Genomic DNA, 23,710 nt, shown 5'->3' on the forward strand with positions numbered 1-23,710 from the left:
CTTATCAGCACATTATTCATTAGAGTCCTTTTTGCAATGCTTCTCATCAAAGTACACAGACACCTTTCTAGAGTTTATTTCTTTTTTTAGGAATTACACTCTAGTTTCTTAATGAAGCAAGTTATCAATATATATTTAGTTATTAATATAAATCCTACAAAAACAGAACACAGAAAGGCCATAGGTTTGCTAACATTTCCTAATAAGCTCTAAGTTTTAAATAATCAAAGTTTCTATGAAATGCACGGCAATGCACAGATCAAATTCTCGCCTAGATTCTCATGAGATTTCTTCTGATCAGAACTCGAACATATGATTTGAATTTGCATGTTTTATAAGTTATGTTATGCTAATATCTAAGATCTTTTTCATATGATGGCATAAACAAACTATGATTGGTTTGATGCTTCATAAAGATTCATAATTTCTAGTGTATAACCTTCTATTTGGCCAAAAAATGGCGTTATACCCAACGTGCAAAACAAAACTATAAATCTGTGAGAAATGACGGAAAGAGTTAAGTTGGTAGATCACCATTGGTCTATTCTCTGATAGAGGAACGTTAATCTAGATAGAGTCCCCTATTTTTAATTGACTGTCAAAGATGAAAACAGCACCTGTTATAGTTACCTGACATTCTGAAAAAAAACACCGACAGTTCATGCAAAGATTAGAAGTTCACCTAGAATACAAATGTACTACTGTATATTACTTAGTATCAGAGCTCATTTCAAGGGGGAATGCACAGGAACGCAGTTCTGGCAGTTCCTCAAAGAGGTCACATGTCAGGTGCCCCTGCCCACCTGACTCTCGGCCATATTGGGCCCATTTCAGACTGGATTGGGGCCAGAACGGCCCAGATCGGGCCTCTGACGGGTGGTGGATCACTCTCCCGCTCAGCAGCGGCCCGATCTTGACCATTTTGGGCCCCTTTTTGGCCATTTTCAGCCCCTTTTGCCATTTTGGGCCCAATTTTGGCCCTGAATGGGCAGGATTGGGTCCAAAACAGGCAGGATAGGTGATGTCAGGAGGTGTGGCACATGCAAATCAGTTATGCTAATGACACACTTCTGGTGATGTCAAGTGGTGTAGCATATGCTAATGAGTTATGCTAATGAGTTATACTAATGAGTCCCTCCAGCTCTTTTTCTACGAAATGACCCCTGCTTAGTCTTGCTTCCTGCAAAGTGCTTAAATCTATATTACTGCAACAGAATTAAAAAGCATGCTAAAATCTTTAAGGACTTCCTCACTCTTCTGGGCAGGAGAGAAACACAGAGAGTGCCCTTGAGAAGCTATTATTCCAACAAGCGGGGCTGGCCTAAATGTGTTTTAATTGAGTTGTCCTCTTCTGAGTTAAATTATTTAATATGTTTATATTTTATATTCTTATTGTTTTATATTTGTATGTTTTATCTTTGCTGTACACCGCCCTGAGTCCTTTGGGAGATGGGCGGTATAAAAATTCAATTAAAGTAAAGTAAAGTAAAGACATTGATTAGAGTCCAGACACACCTAAGAGACCAATTAGAAAGAAGCTTTAACTCCCAACAGCGCACTCCCTGAACATCTTGTTGGTCTCTAGGGTACAACTAGACTTGACTCTTGTTCTGCTACTGCAGACCAGCCTGGTTACCCACCTTTAAAGACGTTGACTTTGTCAAAACTCAGCAGCATGGCGACATTGTAAACGTCAAGGCTAAATGTTAAGGCGTGTGGAAATGCAACCAGCAGGTATCCATAGAAAGTTTATACCTACTACAAAATGCTAATTGGCAAACTTATTCTAGGATGGATCCAGAAGAAATTAAACCACCCAAACATGGCCAGGCTGCCAGTTATAGAGCCTTAACCCCCAAAGGGTGGCAGTCCTTGTCTAGGAATATAATCTGAAGGTGTTGTGAATCATAAGTGTTGGATTAATACTGGGGCAGGGAGCAGGCATGTTGAATGTGGTGGTCTCTGAGTGAGATGTCACTGGAGAGAATAAGACTGAAGAGGAATCCGGTGGCACCTTAACCTCTAGCAGCACCTTCTGTGGCTGAGAGAGAAGCAGTGGCCTCTAGTCCGCCAAAAGATGAAGACATTGGAATAAAGTTCTATTTGTTTTTAAGGTGCTTTCTGGATTGTTTTTGCTGTCACAGAACAGCAAGGCAACCTCTCTGTGGTTATTATGGCGATCAAAGAGCGAAGTGGAGTCTCTGAATTCCCAAGCCTTGCCTGGCCACTAACCGTATTTCTTGGTCACTGGAAAACTCACAGCCAGATTTAGTGAGCACGGCCTGTCAAACAGCAGAAGACATCCAAAGAAAATTGCTTGGAGGGAGCACCCAGGAAGCTGATTGGAGAGCCATCATAAGAGTCCACACACAAAACACAGGGCTGTGATCTCTAGCACTAACGTGGTGAATTGGTGCCGTGGACCTCCACTTCACCTAGAGACAGGACGGTTACCCGGCCAGGGATGACGATGGTTATGTAACGGCCCATGGCTCCATTGCACAGAATGGTACTGAGAGATCCGTCCTGGAGGTCTGTAATGGTCCCACAGCTGTTGGGGGAGAAAAAGGGTCAGCCATGCAGTGGCATGAATTCGGGATGAATCAATCTTCAGGAATGGGGGAATGTAAAGCTAGGAATTTCTCCTGTTGTAGTCACTGTGACTAAGAGTTGTTTCTTATGTAGTTGGTCATCAATGTGCTAGAACTTCTCATAGGATGCTCTGTTGGTTGACACACAGACACCCGGTCCGGAATGGATCGAGACACCTATCACTCACTTACACAACCCCTGTTCACAGCACCTAATGTGGACTAGAATCCCCATTCCACTTAAAAATATGCCTTGAAATGTTGGGGACTTCCAAATTATGTATCTGAGCTAAAATTGTTGTGGGAAAGGGTGGGGGAGCAAATGTGACATATGTGCGACTTACGTGAAGCTGCTTTTGCTAAAGTCACCCGTGTGGTCTCCCACGTGGATCGTGGCCCCCTGGGTTCTGTCTCCGCAGCAGTCCTGCCGGATTTTTACCACCACGAGGGAGATGGCGTATTCTCTGCCCAAGTCCACTGACCACCACGGATTGACCTCATCATTGGTGTGAGTGCAGGAGCGGGCTATCCACCGCCCGTCACAGTTCCCATCCACCGCATAGCCTGATATCCCAGAGATCCCATCAGTGTGCGTATATGTGGAGGACTGAGAGGTTGGCCGCCCTCTGGCCAAGTTGGGACCTAGAGTCGGAGCATGAGAAAAGGAGGGGAGCGAAGTGGTCAGGGTCCATTGCTTTTGCTAGGCAAGAACGGGGGACACCTGTGCCTTTGGGGGGACCTGCAAAGCAACAGAGACACCCCCTTTCGAAGGAGCTTGACCCTTGAAATCTTGGCGGTCTTTAAGGTGCTACTGGACTTGATTCTTGCTCTTCTACTGCAGACCAACATAACGACCCACCTGAAACTTTGCTAGACAAGAACGGGGGAGGGGGGCCTGCACCTTTGGAGGCTATGCAGAGCAGCAGAGGCACTCCCTTTCTGGGGAGTCACGGGGCAAGGGGAGGGTTGGAGCATGGAAGAGAGCATGAGAGGCCAACCCGAGTGGTGGGCCAGTCTCCTTCCTGCATCTCGGGGGGCGGGGGGAGACACAAGAGCCCATAAGCTCAGCCTTTGCAAAGCAGGAGGGGCTGGGGAGGGGAATGGGGAAGAATGGAGGGGCAGAAACCTCGAGGAAAACACAGGCAGCCACTTCTCAAGGGGAAACGTATCACAATGTGCATGTGACCACTTGGGAAGCTGGTCATCTCCCTACCAACCTATATGCTTTACCCCCTTCGGTACCTGGTCAGAAATTAGGGGAGCCGTGTGGGGTGGGGGTTCGGGATCTCCCAGGGGTTAACTTCCAGTGCTTGGTGGTGATGACAGAATATAAACACAGCCCCTCCTCCCCTGCATGTCCTTTTCGCCTTGCAGCAGAGTAAGAGCAGGCGGTCTGTCTCTCCCTCCCGTCCCAGCCCCACCCTGCCCCCAGAAGCAGCCCGTGGATGGGTTCTGTGGTGGAAAGAGCCCTCAAGTCATAGCTGACTTATGGTGACCCCTGGTGGGGGTTTCATGGCAAGAGACTATCAGAGGTGGTTTGCCATTGCCTGCCTCTGCAACCTTCCACTTCTTTGGAGGCCTCCCATCCAATTACTAACCAAGGCCGACCCTGCTTAGCTTCTGAGATCTGACGAGATCGGGCTCACCTGGGCTATCCAGGCCAGGGCACATTAGTTCTAGAGGCTGAATTTTCTAAATGGGAGTGCATGGAGTGGTCACTCTGGCAGGAATCAAAAGGCAAAAGTCAACGAATGCCAGGGCCACGGAATGTGGGTGACTTTTTTGACCTGTGCCTGGTAGCTTCATAGCTCTTTGATGGGGGTGGAATCTGTAGCATTATACTCAACTGAGGCTCCTCCCCTCTCCACACTCCACCCTCCCAAGCGCTGTTTCCAAATATTTAGGAATTTCCCAACCTGAAGTTGGGAAATTCCTAAATATTTCCTTGGAAATGAACACTCTGTAAAGTTAAGTGCTAGTAGGATCAACTGGCCGGCCATTTTTCCATTTCTCAGGGCCACCCAAAAGCCCATAAAGAGCGTTTGAACAAAAGGAGTTATTTTGCTGGCATGAGAGATCCTGGCTAGACTGTTCCTTGCATTTGATCTTTTCTAGAGACGGCATTCTGGGCTTTTGAAATGAGGGCGTATATAGAGAGTGGGGGAAGACTGGGTCCATACTGGGTCCATACTGGGTCCATACTGGGTCCGTAATCTGGCTTCGCCCTGTCCCATGTTTCTGATCGTCACTGCAGAATGGCGTCCCTAGGGGATGCACAGACATGGTGCAGTCTTCTCTTGGTAGCCCCCTTGATACTGGCTGTACTACTCTCACACTGTGCAATCCACCTTGAGTCTCAGTGAGAAAGGCGGACCATAAATAAAAAACACTTTTTTTTTGTTCTTCATGCACATGCAATAGAGGCAATCCTATTTAAATTTGAAATGCCTAAGTAGCACTATAGTGCTAGAGCGTAATGCCGACGTACCAATAGTGTCCCTCCAAGCGGTCCTGCCCTGTCCCCTTTTCCTTCCTTCCTTCACACTGTCCCCTCTTGATAGCCACCTGGCACGGGGTCAGTGACATCACTTGTATGGACGTTGCGTCAAAGGCCGGCTTTCTCATGGCTGCCCTCTTCTCTTCCCACCTGGGGAACTCCACCGGTGCGATTGCTAAGCACTGGAGTCCTGCGCCATCAGGACGTCTCGGGCAAGCAAACGGCCGCCACCTCCCTGCCTTTATGTCGTCAGCTGGGATGGGGCTTCAACAGGCCAAGACAGGCACCTGGTACGTCTTGGCGGGGTTATTGCTAACTCTTTAGTTGGGCCCCTTTTGTGCTTTGCACTGGATTGTGGGGAAACAGGAGCTGTGTGGATGGAGGAAATTCTCACTTTGCGACATCAGGATCCTTCGCGGCTCAACACACCATGTCCATTTGGGGGAGGACCAGAGGCCCTTCACTGGACCATGACTTGGGTGGCTCGGAGGCCAGCCCGCCTTGTCCACCACTCCCTATTCCTTACCTCCGTATGCTTGCGTGCAGCTCTGGGCCTCCCCACGCCCTGCCAGCAGCCCCAGGGCCAGCAGCCCAGTCCAGACGAGGAGCATCCTGCAAGGGGGGGAGGAGACCGCCATGAGAGGGAGCCACTGCTGATGGAGCCCCGCGGTTGCCCCCCCCCCCCCGCCGTACAGAGGCTGCTTCCCTTCTCTGTAGTGATCCATTGACACTTCCAATTTTAATAGAACGGTTATTAGCACTATTGTGCACGTGTGAAGAAAAGAACCAAGAATAAAAAGGGGTGGGTGAGCTGCCATGGCAGGAATGGTGGCCACACCCCTGACTGCCAAAGTGAAGCACACGTGGAAGAGAAAAGCTGGGGGGGGGGGAAGACAGAGGAAAGTGTGGAGAAAAATCTCCCATGTGCGGAACTGCCATTGCCAACGCAGTGGCCACCTCCTTCGAAGCAGCAAATGATTTGAGTGCAAGATAACTTCTAGATGAAGCGCCACAGTTGAGACGGCGCATTGATTTTGGCCAGGTGCCAGTCCAACCCACCCAGCACCCAAACTGAGGAGGTGTTGACTGTCTCCTACAAAGCTGTAGCCCATTCATACATTTATTAGTGTCACAGAAAACGTTCCCTCCTGTTCTTTCTTTCTTTCAAAGGGTGGCAGCCCACCTCCACCCCCCCCCGAGTCCCCCCCCTTTGACTGTTTTACAGCCCCGTCCAAAACCCCGGATTCCTGCACCCATCACCAAGGCCAGGCTGACAGCACCATTGCCAGCTGCTGTCCTGTGCCAACGGTCCCCACCCTTCCTGACTTGGGGGCTTCGGAGAAAGAGTGGTGGGCGGCAGCACCAAGAGCAATCCCAAGAGGGCTGCTGGAGCTCAAGATGCTGGGAGGTTGCATGCTCATTGTCCTCCCACAAGAGTGGCAGCCAGAGCAGACTCGCCTTTAGCTGAGGAAAGTAGATTTGGGGGCTGCCAAGCCACCCCTCTGCCGTCATCTCACCTCCACTCTCATTGAGGTCTCTCTCTCTCTCTGTTAGATAACGAATCAAACCGGCTTATTAAGCACAATAGCAGGTGATGCTGGCTGCTGCAAATGATCCAGTAGAAACATACAAAACAAGTAGTATCGCCTCATCCACAGGAATTAAAGATACCTGTTGACGTTATAGGGTGGCCAGCTGGTCACGGCAGAGGCTGAGAGTCTCCTCACGATGGCAGAGAGGAAGCCAGCACCCAGGGCTTTGCCTACCTTGGCTCCTGCTGTGGTGGGGGAGCACGGAAAGAAGCTGTGTTTCTGGGGATGGGTCTCTTTCGGCCGGGCTGCTCCCACCCTGCTTTGCTCTGAGCTTCCCGTGGCTAGATGGTCCACTTTTCAAGGAAAACATTTCCTGTGCTTTCAATGCTCAGGTCACAAGTTCAGTTAGATCTTGCAAGTGTCTTTTCCAGATGTGTTCTGAGCACATCCTGTCCAAGACAAACATACTTTCCTGAGTCCATGTGAAGCAAAGGGGTAAGCGAGGTTGCAGCAATGCCCGACTACGCCTGTTCCTTCTTCCTCCAGACCTCCTTAGAATGTTGCTTCAAGGAACAGTTTCTGTTCTAAATGATTCCTTTGCATACATGCGCAAGAGACCCTGATGCTCACATTTAACCAAAAATTTCTTAATATCTCATTTCCTTCACTTTCTGATTCTTACTGGGGGGGGGGCGGTCTGTCAGCAATTGGTTCAGTCCAATTCTTCACGGCCAATTTGCAAACCAGCTTCCTGACATGTGGCTAGAGTTGCCAGGCTGAGGTGAGCAACTGGCAGGAGGGCTGGGGATGGAAGCATGGGGTTAAACCCAGAAGTGACAAAGAGCCGCTCTAGGGATCGCCTGAAATTCCGTGGTGTAATGTTTGGCCACGTAAATAAGTTTGTGTTTTATTTCTGTGTATTCATGTGGGGTTTTGAATATTGGTCCCTGTAGCCTAAATGCAGACCGCTGAAGTGAGAAGGGGGGCTGGATGGTGAATAAAGTGTGCTGCGATGGGATGGTAGCTGTACCCCAGGGGGCAGAGGGGACCGGAAGCTTATTCAAAGTGGTCCTGAGGGAAGGAGTCCGTCAGTCACTAAGTTCAGGCAGTCTGTGCAGAAGCCTGAGAGAGTCGAAGTCTGTTCTGCTTGGTGGATGAACCCAGCCTCCGCGGCAACAGAGGGAAAGCCTCGTTCAGTCAGGCAATCTGGGTGGAAGCCTGGGTCTGTGAGGGTGAAAGGAAAGAATTATTTTGTGGGTGAAGACTGTGTGGAAAATTAGTCTTTGTCACTGAGTCTGTGAATATACCCTGAAGAAGATATAACTATTTTTGAAACCACCAAGAAGCTATTCTGAAACAAATACCCTTATCAACATGATGATAACCATCTTCAAGTACATGAAGGGCTCTCATATAGAGGATGGCATGAATTGTTTTCTGCTGCCCTAGAAGGTTGGACCAGAACCAATGGCTTGAAATTAAATCAAAAGAGTTTTCGGCTAAACATTAGGAATAACTTCCTGACCGTTAGAGCGGTCCCTCAGTGGAACAGGCTTCCTCGGGAGGTGGCGGGCTCTCCTTCTTTGGAGGTTTTTAAGCAGAGGTTAGATGGCCATCTGACAGCAATGCTGATTCTGTGAACCTCTTCTGTGAAGAGAGGGAAGGCAGGAAGGGTTACACCAGTGCTTAGTTCTTGTGGCCCCTTCTCATATGCCCAGGGTAATGCTGATCGCCACCTTGGGGTCAATTTTCTCCAAGCCAGTTTGGCTAGGGATCCTGATGGTGTTTTGCCATCTTCTGGGCATGGAGCAAGGGTCAGTGTGTGTGTGAGTTGGGGGGCAGGTAGTTGTGAATTTCCTGCATTGTGCAGGGGGTTGGACTAGATGACCCTGGATGTCCCTTCCAACCCTATGGTTCTACGAACACACTGCAACCATCATGCTTATGTTAAATTCTACTTCTAGTAAAGCAAAACGCTTGTTTCCTCTTGAGTATAGGACACCTTTTTTTAACCTCACAGCCATCCCCACACACTGACTGTCACACCACCATCTATAACTAAGCCTTCTTATAATACAGGACAAACTGAAGAGACATTAGGTGGAAGCTTTTAGTGTCAGTGAAAACGTTCTGAGAACCCTGAAGGAGTCAGGGAGGCAGCCATACAGAGGTCACACCCAGGGGCCAAAACTTCACAGGTGGTATTAGTGGTGGGATTCAAACCATAAACGGAAGGTGTTCTCGAGGTTAAAAGGTCTGGGTAAAGTAAAAAACACCTGAAGCTCTCTGTGTGTGTGGAAATAAAAGGAGTGTTTGTTGCGATCAGAACCCTCCTGAGGTAAAAGTTTGAGGTAACATAAAGATACAAGGTAGGTTAAAAAAAACACATGGTAAAGTAAATCATTGGTAAACTCTATGGGTTTTTAAATTTTTTCCCTTGCTGCCACTTGGAGCAGTAGCGGGAAACAAAGCCTTCCAGTGGGAGGTCTCCCACCATACTGGGAGGACTGGCAAGCCTACAGATAGGCCTCTTTACAACTGGTAATATATCCTTTTTTCTCAGCTGAAGCCTCAGGGCTTTTAATTCATTGCTGTGGTACCTGTGCAGACCCATATATGTTCTGTAGGCACACAGGCCTGCCACAGAGAGGTTTTGGTGCAAACCAGACAGGGCATCTCCTTCTGTGGCTGCAGCAGTGGCAGGAGGAGGCAGTGCCCCACCCAAGGGGCTCTGATCTCCCTTCGCCCTAGCCTGAGTAGTGATGGAATTGGGTGTGGGGGGGACAGCTTCCTTGGGAGGGAGCGCCCTTTGCCACACAGGCCTGGCTCCATCCCACATCCTGGCCAATGCATAGCATTCCTGTTCCAGACCCCCTGGAGGTACTTGCTGCCCCTTGCCCCTGGCCAGTCTGGCCATGTCCAATCCCAGGCACATCTCTTTGCACTCCTGAACCAGAAAAGGGCTCATTCTTGGGGTGAGTAAACACAAGTCGCCTGGCGGAGCCACTTGGACTGGAAAAACAATGGAAGTGCTTAAGGGCCCAAAGTTAAGACAGCTGATTTGGTTAACGATTAGCAAATTGTTTCTTGTGGTCTTCTTAGGTCAAGGATTTTCCAGCAATCGATTCAACACACAAGGACACTGTCCTTCTTTTCGGATTAAATCTCTTTTCCAAGTTCCCATCATTCGTCTTTGGTGACTTTGCCTTCTCTGAGCAAGAGCTGAGCTGAGCTGTTCAAAACAGGTGAAAGAAGCCCATCCCCGACCCCCACAAAGGGGTCCCAAAACAAAGGGGAGCGTTTGGAAGTGCCTTTTCAACACTCATGATTCATCGCCATCTTCTGGAAGCTCCCGCAATGGCTTTTTTCCTCCCCTTGGCCAAGCCATGCAAAGTTTTGCATTATTGGCAAACTTTCTGAAAAAGCTTATGATAAGCAAAGGCCACCAAAGCTTCCAAATAGTCAGAAAATGGTCAGAAAGCTTCAAAGCTGGAGAAGGGCTGCCAAACTCTTTAATCCAGAGGAGTTAGCCATGTTAGTCTGTAGTCGCAAAATAGTAAAGAATCCAGCATCACCTTTAAGATTAACCAATTTTATACTAGCATAAGCTTTCTGACGAAGATAACTGTGGTTCTGGAAAGGTTATGCTACTATACAGTTGGTTAGTCTTAAAGGTGCTACTGGACTCTTTACTATTTTGCAAGCTCTTTAAGTGGCACAGGGGACCTGGCCCTGAGGAGCCAGCTCGTTGCACCCAGCTGCGCTCTTCTCTCTGAAGAATCCCCCCTTTCACTGAATGGATGGCTCCCAACGAGGAAGCAAATGAAGATTTGCAAGGGGGGGGGGTGTTCTCAGTCAATCCCAAAACAGAAAAACAAACCAAAGTTGAAGAAAAGAGATTGTGAACAACCAAATCCCCAAATACTGACAATTGGAAAACCATTTCCAAACAAGACATGCATTATGCAGATTGCAATCTTATGATAATTCATCCTCAGCTGCATCAATCAAAATATTTATTAAAGATAAAATGTGTAGAATTAAAAATCATGCTAAAATCATCAAAGCTCTTCAAGGCAGCACGGTCATACAGACAGTTTAAAGGCATCAACATGGTCAAAAGTCAGGAGCATGGCAGCCTTGTAAAAGTTAAGGCGGGGGGGGCGGTCCATGAAAAGCTTATAGCCCCCCCCAAACTGGCAAACTTGTACTAGAATGGATCCAAGAGAAATCAAACCACTCAAACATGGCCAGGCTGTCAATTCAATTACAGAGTCTCTAGTACCTCCAAAAGGTGGCAGTCTTGCCCTGTGGAGATGATCAGAAGCTACTGTGGATCATGCATAAGGAACATGCCCTGCGAGAGTTCCCCAGGGTGGTGCATTACGGAGTGCAAGACTGGGCAGGGAACGCTCACACGGCCTGTGGGGGACTCTGAGAGTGAGACGTCTCTGGACAGAGCAAAGCCTGAAGAGGATTTTGGTGCACATCAAAGACTAAGAAAGGTTTATTCCAGCAGCACTTTCTGTGGCAGAGGAAGAGAAGCAGTGACCTCTAGTCCACCAAATGACGCTGCTGCTGCTGGAATAAAATTCTATCAAACTTTAAGGTGCCTTCTGGATTAAGTTTGCTGCCACAGCAACCCCTCTGGGGTTATTATCATGGAGATCGAAGACAGATGTTGAGTCCCTAAATCCCCAAGTTTTTCCTAGCCAGCAACTGTATTTCTCTTGGTCACAGGAAAACTCACAGCCTGATTTAGTGAGCAGGGCCCGTCAAACGGCCAAAGAAGTCCAAAGAAAATTGCTCGGAGGGAGCACCCAGGAAGCTGATTGGAGAGCCATCATGAGAGTCCACACACAAAACACAGGGCTGTGATCTCTAGCTCCGGCATACTGAGTTGCTGCCGTGGACCTCCACTTCAGCTGGAGACAGGGTGGCTACCTGGCCAGGGATGGCGATGGGCAGGGCTTTTTTTCAGCTGGAACGTGGGGGAACGGAGTTCCGGAACGTCTTGAAAATGGTCACATGGCCGGTGGCCCCGCCCCCCTGATCTCCAGACAGAGGGGAGTTGAGATTGCCCTCCATGCCGCTGCAGCGCGGAGGGCAATCTAAACTCCCCTCTGTCTGAAGATCAGGGGGTGGGGCCACCAGCCATGTGACCATTTTCTCCGAGGGCAACCCACTGAGTTCCACCACCTCTTTTCCCAGAAAAAAAGCCCTGGTGATGGTTATGTAGCGGCCCAGGGCTCCATTGCAGAGAATGGTACTGAGGGATCCGTTCTCAAGGTATGTGATTGTTCCACAGCTACGTGGGGAGAAAAAGGGTCAGCCGTGCAGTGGCATGGATTCTGAATGAATCAGTCTTCAGGAATGGGGGAATGCAAAGCTACACATTTCTCCTGACGTAGCTGCTATCACTAAGAGCTGTCCCTTGTGTAGCTGGCCATCAATGTGCTAGAACTTCTCATAGGATGCACTATTGGTTGACACACAGACATCTGGTCCAGAATGGATCAATCCATCAACCTCTCCCTAGCCTGGAAAATGGCTTCTTATCTTGACGTGGCTGACCTGGCCACCCGGATCCATGCTATGGTAATGTCAAGACTGACTACTATAATGCACAATACATAGGTCTCCCATCTAAACTAACTAGGAGACTCCAATTGCTGCAAAATGCTGCAGCTTGACTTTTATCAGGAGTGAGCAGGAGCATGAACACCACTCCCATCCTGCAGTCACTCCATTGGCTACCTATCAGTTACCGTGTGAAGTTCAAGGTATTGTTTATCACTTACAAAGCTCTTCACAACCTTGGTCCAGCATACCTACAGGACGGCCTCCCTCCCTATATCTCTCCACGGCAGCTTCACTCATCCGAACAGGGTATCCTGCAGGTGCCACCCTGCACATTGGTGAAAATGACGGCAGTCCGTACACGGGCTGTCTCTGTGGTGGTTGCTAACCTGTGGAACAGCCTGCCTGACTCAGGAGAGCGGGGGCTTTCCACAAACAATGCAAAAACGAATGGTCAGATAGGAGGCTGTATTGTAGGGAGGGGATCTGAGATGATCCACTAATGAGTTAGGAATCAGAGACCTCACCACTATGTTGTACTGGATTCCTCCTAGTGCTATGTCTTTGTGAACTTGTGTCTATTTACCCTACGGCATTGTTTATGGAAATGTTCTGATATTGACTGTACCAATCTCACACTGTGTAATCTGCCTTGAGTCTCAGTGAGAAAGGCAATAAATGACATAAATAAACAAATAACATATCACCCACTGACACAACCCCTGTTCACAGCACCTAATGTGGACTAGAATCCCCATTCCACTTAAAAATATGCCTTGAAATGTTGGGTAAAATCCACCATTTTAGAAGACTTCCAAATTACGTATCTGAGCTAAAATTGATATGGGAAGGGGTGGGGGAGCAAATGCGACATATGTGCGACTTACGTGAAGCTGCTTTTGCTAAAGTCACCCGTGTGGTCTCCCACGTGGATCGTGGCCCCCTGGATTCTGTCTCCGCAGCAGTCCTGCCGGATTTTTACCACCACGAGGGAGATGGCGTATTCTCTGCCCAAGTCCACAGACCACCACGGATTGTTCTCAAGATTGGTATGAGTGCAGGAGCGGGCTATCCACCGCCCGTCACAGTTCCCATCCACCGCATAGCCTGATATCCCAGAGATCCCATCAGTGTGCGTATATGTGGAGGACTGAGAGGTTGGCCGCCCTCTGGCCAAGTTGGGACCTAGAGTCGGCGCATGAGAAAAGGAGGGGAGAGAAGTGGTCAGGGTCCATTGCTTTTGCTGGGCAAGAACAGGGGACACCTGTGCCTTTGGGGGGACCTACAAAGCAACAGGGCCACCCCTTTTCAGTGGAGTTATTGAGCAAGGGATGTTGGAGTCAGGAAGAGGGCATGAGGATAATCAAGGAGTAGCAATGGGAGGCCTAAGGGTTGCCAACCTCCAGGTGGACCTGGAAATCTCCCAGAATTACAACTGATTTCCTGACTGCAGATATCAGTTCCTCTGGAGAAAGTGGCTCTTTTTTAGGGTTGCCTCTGCGGCCTTATAAGGTAGCCAGGCGGTTTCCACGCAAGTACTGGATGCACTTGCTAAAATGTTGTCCACCATGCAGGGACCCCGTGGCTTGGCAAGGCAGCCCACCGAGCAGGAGGCAGAGAAAGAGGCAAACCACGAAGTGCTCCGTAAGGCAGATCCTGCCACCGGTGGGTGGCCATGGTGGGAGCAGAGGAGAGGAATTTGCATGAGAGTTTTGTCTTGCGAACTAGTCTGACTTTATTGCGGGTTCTCAACACTCTTGACAAAGCAACGTCGAAACAGGAGTCCAGCTTGCGACCTGTTGAGCTGTTGATAGCTGGGACCGCCTCACAGCACGGCTGGTGCCTCCAACACGGGACAGATTGTCAGGGAGCCGATTCTTTGCTTACCTGCATATGGGAATCCAATTGGAGATTTATGGAAGATTTTCTGAATTAATTTGAATTGACCGGAGGACTGAGGACTGTGTTGTGTTATTGTCACCTATTTCTTATGTTGTGTGTTACTAACAATTATATAAAGATTTTGTATATTTAGATGATATTTCAGTACGATGTCTTTAAATGTACTGCAGTAGGTTGTTGTTCTGCAGTCTTTTTTTTCCCCTCCATTTTTTTAATTGTATTGATGTCTTTGTTTACATAGCCATACATAATCACTTTCATTACATTAACATAATCCTACATCAATACAACCTTTCCCACTTTATGTTACCCTCCCCCCCTTCCCATGAGCGACCAAATGGAAAAAGAAAAACTTTATACTTGCAACCATAAGCACACCCTTTGGATTTTGTCAAATATATCTTCATATTTATAGTTCTGCAGTCTTGATTGACTATGCAGTGCCCTTTCCTTGTGCTCATTTCTTGGTCATTTAGAGACAGTCTTATAAGAACGTGCGTGTGTTGTGCGCATGCGTGCGTGCATGTGTGGTGCCCTAAAGTCATACCTGACTTATGGCGACCCCTGGTGGGGTTTTCACAGATCTCTTGCCTCATAAGAACATAAGCATAAGAACATAAGCAAAGCCATGTTGGATCAGGCCAGTGGCCCATCCAGTCCAACATTCTGTCACACACAGTGGCTAGAAATCCAGTGCCATCTAAAGGACTGTCAGTGAGGCCAGGACACCAGAAGCCCTCCCACTGCCTTCCTTCCAGCACCAAGACAACAGAGCATCACCTCCCCACAAACAGAATACCATCTATCTCCTGTGGCTAATAGCCACTGATGGACCTCTGCTCCATATATTTGTCCAGTCCCCTCTTGAAGCTGGCAATGCTTGTAGCTGCCACCACCTCCTGTGGCAACGAATTCCATGTGTTTATCACCCTTTGTGTAAAGTAGTATTTTCTTCTATCTGTTCTAACCCGACTGCTCAATAATTTCATAGAGTGCCCACGAGTTCTTGTATTGTGAGAAAGGGAGAAAAACACATCTTTCTCTACCTTCTCTAACCCGTGCATTATCTTGTAAACCTCTATCATGTCTCCCCTCAGTCGTCTTTTCTCCAGGCTAAAGAGCCCCAAGCGCCTCAATCTTTCCTCGTAGGGAAAGTGTTCCAACCCTTTAATCATTTTAGTTGCCCTTCTCTGTACTTTTTCCAGTGCTATGATATCTTTTTTAAGGTGTGGCGACCAGAACTGTACACAGTACTCCAAATGAGGCCTCACCATCGATTTATACAGAGGCATTATGATACCGGCTGATTTGTTTTCAATCCCTTTCCTAATAACCCCTAGCATGGCATTAGCTTTTTTTATGGCAGTCGCACACTGTGCTGACGTTTTTAGTGAGTTATCTATCATGACTCCAAGATCTCTCTCTTGGTCAGTCTCCGCCAGTTCAGACCCCATCAACTTGTATTTATATTTTGGATTTTTGGTTCCAATGTGCATTACTTTGCACTTGGCTACATTGAACCTCGTTTGCCACATGGATGCCCACTCTTCTAGCCTCGACAGATCCCTTTGGAGTGCCTCACAATCCTCTCTGGCTTTCACCACCCTGAACAATTTCGTGTCATCTGCAAATTTAGCCACTTCACTGCTTAATCCCAATTCCAAATCATTAATAAACAAGTTAAAAAGCATTGGACCCAATACCGACCCCTGTGGCACCCCACTGCTCACCACCCTCCACTGTGAGAAGTGCCCGTTTATACTCACTCTCTGTTTCCTATTAATTAGCCAGTTTTCGATCCACAAGAGGACTTGGCCCTTTATCCCATAGCTACTGAGCTTACTTAGGAGCCTTTGATGAGGAACTTTGTCAAAAGCTTTCTGGAAGTCAAGATAAACAATATCTATCGGGTCTCCCTTGTCCACTTGTTTGTTCACTCCCTCAAAGAACTCTAACAGATTGGTGAGACAAGATCTTCCCTTACAGAACCCATGCTGAGTTTTCCTCATCAGCTTTTGGTCATCAATGTGCCCACTAATTTTATTTTTGATAATAGTTTCCACCAACTTACCCGGTATTGACGTCAGGCTGACTGGCCTGTAATTTCCCGGATCTCCCCTGGAACCTTTTTTAAAGATGGGGACAACATTAGCTACCTTCCAGTCCTCAGGAACAGATGCAGAGTTTAATGACAGATTACATATTTTTGTGAGGAGATCTACAAGTTCACACTTGAGTTCTTTCAGAACTCTTGGATGTATGCCATCTGGGCCCGGTGATTTATCAGTTTTTAAATTATCTAGCAGTCGCATAACCTCCTCTCTCGTCACCTCAATGTGACTCAGGTCTTTCAAAACCCCTCCCAAAGTCAGTGCTTCCGGAGTGGGCATGCACTTCTTATCTTCCACAGTGAAGACAGAAGCAAAGAACGCATTCAGCTTCTCGGCCATTTCCCTATCACCCTTTAGTAATCCTTTTACGCCTTGGTCATCCAAGGGCCCCACTGCCTCCCTAGCTGGTTTCCTACTTCTAATATATTTAAAGAATTGTTTATTGTTTTTCTTTATGTTCTTTGCAATATGCTCCTCATATTCCCTTTTTGCCTGTCTGATCACAGACTTGCACTTTTTTTGCCACAGCTTATGCTCCTTTTTATCAACCTCACTCCGACTAGTTTTCCACTGCCTAAAAGAATCCTTTTTACCTTTTACAGCTTCTATTACATTGCTTGTTAACCATGCTGGCCTTTTCCTAAACCTATTTGTGCCTTTCCTAACCAGCGGTATATATTTAATTTGAGCTTCCAGGATTGTAGTTTTAAATAGTCTCCAAGATTCCCCAAGTGTTTTGACCTTTTTTACTTTCCCTTTCAGTTTCTTCTTCACGTACCCCCTCATCTCAGAAAAGTTACCCCTTTTGAAGTTAAACATGGCTGTGTTGGTCTTATTTGGCAATTTCCTATTTATACATATGTTGTACTCAATAACATTATGGTCACTGTTCCCAAGTGGTGCAATCACATTTACATCTCTCACCAGGTCTTCAGCATTACTGAGGACCAAATCCAGGATCACCTCTCCCCTAGTAGGTTCTGTAACCATCTGTTCCATAGCACAGTCATTGAGACAGTCTAGAAACTCACTTTCTCTCCCCCGATTCGAACACCCATTGGCCCAGTCAATGTGTGGGTAGTTAAAATCACCCATTACAACACAGTTTTTTTGTTTAGCAGTCATCTTTAATCCTGTCATCATTTTATAATCCTCCTCTATTTTCTGATCTGGAGGGCGATAACAAACTCCCACAGTTAAGTTTCCATTTGGGCCCGTAATTTCAACCCATAGCATTTCCAGAAGCGAATCTAATTCAGTTACCTTCTCAATCTTACTGGAATGTATACCTTCTCTGACATATAGAGCCACCCCACCACCAACCCTTCCCTCCCTATCCTTCCGATATAATTTATATCCAGGAATCACCGTGTCCCACTGATTTTCCTCATCCCACCAAGTTTCTGATATGCCCACAATGTCTATGGATTCGCCCAACACTAAACATTCCAGCTCCCCAATTTTACCTCGGACACTTCTAGCATTTGTATATAAACACCTGTAACTTCCCCGGCACACTTTGCCTCGAGACGTAGTTAGGTCATCTGCACTGTTTGTCTCCATCTCAGTTGACAACTCTAATCTATCTCCCTGTAGAAGTGTTATACCTAGCCCTTCATCTCTCTGAGATGAACCATCCTGAACCAGAGACACTTTATCTCTTGTCGGCTTTCCCCTAGCATTTAGTTTAAAAACTGCTCTGCCACCTTTTTGATTTTAAGTGCCAGCAGCCGGGTTCCTTCTCGGGACAAGTGGAGACCGTCTCTCTTGTACAGCTCCCGCTTGTCCCAAAAAGAATCCCAGTGCCTAACAAACTTGAACCCTTCCTCCCTACACCATCGTCTCATCCACGCATTGAGACTCCTGATCTGCGTTTGTCTCTCTGGCCCTGCGCGTGGAACAGGTAGCACTTCTGAGAAGGCTACCTTGGAGGTCCTGGCCTTGAGTCTCCTGCCTAACAGCCTGAATTTTTGTTCCAAGACCTCACGACTGCATTTCCCAACATCGTTGGTTCCAACATGGACCACGACCGCTGACTCTTCCCCAGCACTATCTACCAGCCTATCTATAACACGCGTAATGTCCGCTACCTTCGCACCAGGCAGGCAAGTCACCATACGGTCAGAACGCGGTTGTGCCACCCAGCTATCTACTTGTCTAAGGATCGAATCACCAACTACCAAGAGCCTCCCTCCCGCCCCACCCAGGGATGGTTCCTTGATGCGAAAGGAAACCTGCTCACCAACTGAAGAAGAGGTCCCTTCTAAGGGCATGTTCCCCTTATCCTCAGTACGGTGCCCTGATTCCACAAGATCCTCATTCTCCTTGACAACAAGAACGCTGCCATTTTTAGAGTGGGACACATCTATCCTGTCCCTGAGAATCTTGTCCTCGTGCCTATCTAACTGTCTCCGCTTCTCCAGGTCAGCCACCTTGGCCTCAAGGGTACGTACTCGTTCCCTGAGAACCAGGAGCTCCTTGCAGCGAGCACACATCCAGGACTTCTGACCAGAAGGCAGATAGTCATACATGTGACACTCAGTGCAATACACTGGAAAGCCCCCAACCCCCTGCTGGCATTCTGACTTCATTATTCTGTTTTAGGAATAACACACTAAGAGGAAAGAAAACGGCTATGATCCCCCGGCTAAGAGCCACAGGCCAAGAGCCCTTTAGCTCTCGCCCTTCGGCTCGCGCCAAAGGCTCGCGCCCCTGCCCAGCAGTTGCCTTTTCAATGCAAAAGGTCACTTCCTGCTAAGCACAGGAGGTGAGCACAAAGGGGGTGTGTGGCTTGTACTCCAGCAACCCCCAGCAGCCTTACAAACACACTCACCCTCAAACACAATCAAGCCCAAACACACTCAGCCTCAAAACCACACTCAAATCAACACAAAACTACACACAAAAAGCCCCAAAGCTAGAGAGGACCACCCTTAGCTTCTCAGCTTAACCCACCACAGCCAAGAAAGGCAAAAAGCCCTTACCTCCTCTAGCAGCTGCAGACCATGTGCTCATGAGCCCAGGTGACTCTGCTCTGCCTCAAATGCTGACTGTTGCATGTTTCTGCCCCCTTCCCCATGTACCTACTATGAATTGCTTCATAGTAAAGAGTCCAGTAGCACCTTTAAGACTAACCAACTTTATTGCAGCAGAAGCTTTCGAGAACCACAGCTCTTAGTCTTAAAGGTGCTACTGGACTCTTTACAATTTTGCAACTACAGACTAACACGGCTAGCTCCTCTGGCTGTATTGCTTCAGCGGTCCTTCCTCTTTTGACCGTTGTTAGCAGAATCTCCCATAGGAAGGGGAAGCTTCACTAGAGATACCCTTGCTGATTTCTTTGCAGGCCCAAGCCAAAGACAGGGAATCCACCACGCAGCAGGAGAAGGAAGAAGAGAAGAATCAGAACCAGAACCTGCAAACCACGCAGGGGAAGAAGAGGCCCCCGAGTGCATGCTCTGGCCCTGCCTTTCCCCCCCACCACCTGGCAGGATTTGCCTCTTTTCAGAGCCCCCTTTTGGAAGGGGCATTTACAAGGGCCACAATGTTCAAAGCATGTTATGTGTCTCAGTTATTCATGTGGTTGCAAGCTGTTGTCTTTCATGTTTATGATAAAAATGGATCTTGGACATTCCCCCCCCCCCTTGAAGCCACTGCATTGTTGCCCGTCAAGCCCCAAAAGAGCTGTCATTTCTCTGCTTGAACCATCTCTGGTTCTTCACCTGGGAAGAGTTCAGGAGAGCGTATTTTGTGGCCAGGCTTCTGCTGGGCAAGATGGACATTCTGGTGGTGCTGGCGTGGCGCATCATGCTGGTGGACCAGTTGAGGAGATGTGGAGGGTGGCCACTGTTCTAGGTGACCACCAGCCACTGCTGCTGCTGGCCAAACCTCTTTTCGGTGCAGTCCTAAGGCGGGGGGACAAACGTGCTCAGGGAGATGGTTAGCTGCTGGACACTGGCATCTCAGAGATATCCTGGCATAAGCGACAGGTGCACTGGCACAGCCCCATCATGGCCACCCACCGGTGGGATGTAGCAGAAAGTTCCATGCCACCGAGGTATAATGCATGACTACATAAGGTAAGGGGCATGACCAAAATGAGTTAGCTTAGCACCCTTTGCTGTTTCAACCCAGGAACACACTTTTTTGGCATCAAAAAAGATGGTATGGCCCAGAGGTGCCCATGCCAAGGAGAAATCCAAATACACCCCACAGTCGCAGCCCTGCCCCAAAGCCCCAGGGGAACACAGGATGAGGACTTGGGCCACAGCCCATCGCCTCCTGCCCCAGCAGTGGACAGTAGTTCAAAAGTGGAATCAGCTGCCTAGGGAGGTGGTGAGCTCCCCCTCACTGGCAGTTTTCAAGAAGAGGCTGGATAAATACTTGTCAGGGATGCTTTAGGCTCATCCTGCACTGGGCAGGGGGTTGGGCTAGTATGGGACTCTGCTAAGTGTCTCAGAGTTTTCTACCATGTGGACTTAGAGCATGCAGCCTAAGACACTTAGCACTACTGGGGGAGCACGTAGCACTGACACCCAACGGGGAAAGCAAAGCGCAAACTGGGTGGCTAACATCTCATTCCAGGTGCCTCACATCTGGAGACTCAAGCTGAAGGGGCGACCATCTGAGGACAGGTAAACAGGGGCAGGGATCCAGCGGTCCCAGCCCCTGAGTCTGCACCTCCCTCTCCCGTTCCCCTTGCACAAGGCGGGGCCCTGGCCTGACCAAGCTGGCTCCCACACCCAAGGCCGGTGGTTCGTGCGCATGGGCATGGCTGGGGGTGGAGCATGCTGCCGTGGCCCTCATCATCACGAGGGGCAGTTCGGTCACCATTAGGCACCATGCATTCTGGCTAGCCTCGCCAGGCGTCCTCTTGGGGTGGGCAGTCTCCCAACCTGTTGACTGAGCTGCTGTTCTCCATTCCCCGCCCCCGCCCCCAGCCTCATCTCCTTGACATTCTTTGCCAGTGTCGTGGAGTATCTTTGTGCTCTGACCCCTTCCAGATGAGCCATGTAAGGTGTCCCACCCACTCTGTCTTCCACGTGGGGGGTGATCAAGCAGGAGTGGCTGGAGGGCTGCTGTGAGTGGAGGGGTGCCGTGTCCTGGCGTCAGCAGTGCACGGCGGTGGGGCTGGAGGCATCTGTGGCCATGGCTGCTGGGTGCCTGGAGGATCTGGCGGTGCTTGCTACGGACACTGGGGTCAGGCAGGTGCACACCAAGGGGCTGCTTGGGGACCTGAGGGTAGCAGCCTGTGCTTCTATGCTTGACCCCATACTGGCAGCCCCTTCCTGCTCCACTGCCACAGGGGGTGTACTGGGGCACACCTCGGCGGTGCCTTCAGGGGTGTGACACGGCTGGGCCATGGGGAGGCACCCCATTGTTGATCACCAGACACCCCGGGGCAGGCGCACTTTCCTTTTCTCCACCTTATTCCACCTTTCTGGGGGGGGGTGTCATGCCCTTTGCTCCCCATGCGGCATGCTCCTGGATGGCCCTCTTTGGGGTCTCCCCCAGTGCCCTGGTCGTTGGCTGCTCTTCCCAAGCATTCTGTCCGCTGCCTTGTTTGTGCTTGGCAGTGGCCTGTGCTTTCAAGCGGGTGGGGAGTGTGTGGCGGGCATGGGCCCCCTTTCCCACCCCTGGCCTGGGCCGTGCGCTGGGGCAGATCTTTATAATTGCCACTCGGCAACTGGTTCTTTCCCCTGTATCCATCATCGCCCTGCTGTCGCAACCCTGTGATGTCTTGAGGCACGAGGGCAAGGTTGCTAGAGATGCCAACCCGGTTGTGGCCCATCTGGCCTCCATTTGGGTCTCTGGGCCACCTCCTGGCCTCTGCCAAAACCCTTTGGGGGCTAACTAGTGCCACCACACGTGCACTGGGGGCCAGAGGGCTCTGCTGTGGCAAGACTGGGCTGTCTGCCTTGTGAGACCTGGCACAACCCCCCTGGGAACAGCAGGCAGAGTTCCAAAGCAAGTCCCTGCTACAGGTGGGGGAACATTGGCTCGATGACTACGTGATGGGCCTGAACAGGTGAAAGCCCCGAGGGGAATGGATGGTGTGGGAGCTGCAGGAGCACCATATGCGGACTCCTCATGCACATTTGCTGTTTGCCACTGGGGATGGCCATCCTGGGGGGGGGGTGTTCTGCAGGTGGGGTGGTGTCAGGGAGGCGTGCTGGTGGTGGCCTGCCTTGGTCGGCTGGTTCCATATATGGCTGGCATGGGGGCATTGTGGTCCCGCTGCTTTGTGATAGATTGGTGTGAGTAGAGTTTCTACAGCCTTCAGGGCACAACGGCTGCCCTGCCCGCCCCTTGGAGCTGAGTCTTTCTGCCCCGGTGAGAAAGTATAGCATATTGACTGATCATGCGGTTGTCGACCTGACATTGGCCATGCACAGGGACCCAGGGTTTAGGGCTGGGCTCCGAGTAAAGCACACAGGTGGGGACTCCGTTTTAAGGAAAAAAAGAACAGGGAAGAATGTGCTGAATGTTTTCTAAATGAGCTACAGTTTTGTAGGAGATGGTAAATATGTCCTCTGTTTGTGTCTTGGGTGGATCAGGTTGGCGCCTGTCCAGAATCAACACACCACTGTAATCGTAATGCTTCCTCTCATCATAAGTCAACAATAAATGAGAAATTCTCTTGTATTCAAATTTTTTGGCACTTCAAAGAAGGTGGCAACACGACTGAGACAGGGAAGCTTTTAATAGTAAACTCAGAGGTACAACTGGACCAACGCCCAGGTCCATAAAAGAAGCCCAAAGAGAAGGCAGCAGCCGGGTCTTGGTCGGGACTTGAACCTCAGAGATCGTCTGGAAGGCTCGGCTTTGTGGACCCTGCCCACGGGGAAAGGGCAAAACAAAACTCCTGGGGAGAGCTCTCAAATGCTGGCTCCGTGCCAGTTTGGGGGGAAGTGGGCTGAGATTTCCCTCTGGCCAAGAAGGACAACTTCCATTTCTGCTTCTCTGAAGAAACTGAGTGAAGGTGAATTTGGGATATGCAGAGGGCATGGGATGTTATTCCCAAAGGCCCCCCAAGCTGCTTCCTCGCAGTGAGAATTTTCTGCAGTGCTTTCATCTTCACCCTTGCCAGTGCAGCAGAGTGCAGTGCACTGGCAATGGAGCTTTGGGGCACTTCCCTCTGCCTTTGCCCCTGACTCTTCCCTTCCACACTTGCCTTGCATTGGCTCTCAGGGGTGTGGCCATCAGGGGGGCCGTGGCTATTCACTTTTTTTTGTTCTTCACACACATGCAATAGAGCTAGGACAGCCCTATTTAAGTAGCACTATAGTGCTAGAGCATAATGCCGACGTACCAATAGTGTCCCTCCAAGCGGTCTTGCCCTGTCCCCTTTTCCTTCCTTCCTTCACACTGTCCCCTCTTGATAGCCACCTGGCACGGGGTCAGTGACATCACTTGTATGGACGTTGCGTCAAAGGCCGGCTTTCTCATGGCTGCCCTCTTCTCTTCCCACCTGGAGAACTCCACCGGTGCGATTGC

The 23,710-nt window shown here is 49.3% G+C and overlaps 2 protein-coding genes across 3 annotated transcripts; both read right to left on the reverse strand.

Moving 5' to 3' along the window:
* Nucleotides 1-1,239: 1,239 nt before the first annotated feature.
* On the reverse strand, nucleotides 1,240-6,929 carry LOC129333040 (fucolectin-1-like). 2 transcript variants are annotated; one of them, XM_054984348.1, is made up of 4 exons: nucleotides 6,855-6,929; nucleotides 5,615-5,700; nucleotides 2,936-3,233; nucleotides 1,240-2,551 (listed from the first exon to the last, which is right to left on the reverse strand). In XM_054984348.1, the coding sequence occupies exons 2-4, from the start codon at nucleotides 5,697-5,699 to the stop codon at nucleotides 2,398-2,400; spliced, it is 537 nt and encodes a 178-aa protein (XP_054840323.1). In that variant the 5' UTR covers nucleotide 5,700; nucleotides 6,855-6,929; the 3' UTR covers nucleotides 1,240-2,397. The 2 variants fall into 2 exon arrangements, with proteins under 2 accessions (XP_054840323.1, XP_054840324.1); XM_054984349.1 differs by having other exon boundaries at nucleotides 6,760-6,919.
* Nucleotides 6,930-11,501: 4,572 nt separating this feature from the next.
* On the reverse strand, nucleotides 11,502-21,591 carry LOC129334025 (fucolectin-like). Its single transcript, XM_054985949.1, has 4 exons — nucleotides 21,489-21,591; nucleotides 13,088-13,385; nucleotides 11,852-11,928; nucleotides 11,502-11,584 (listed from the first exon to the last, which is right to left on the reverse strand). Exons 1-4 carry the CDS (start codon nucleotides 21,589-21,591, stop codon nucleotides 11,502-11,504), a joined length of 561 nt encoding a protein of 186 aa, XP_054841924.1.
* Between the last annotated feature and the right edge of the window lie 2,119 nt (nucleotides 21,592-23,710).

Source organism: Eublepharis macularius, chromosome 7 (assembly GCF_028583425.1).
Source record: "Eublepharis macularius isolate TG4126 chromosome 7, MPM_Emac_v1.0, whole genome shotgun sequence".
Taxonomy (NCBI): domain Eukaryota; kingdom Metazoa; phylum Chordata; class Lepidosauria; order Squamata; family Eublepharidae; genus Eublepharis; species Eublepharis macularius.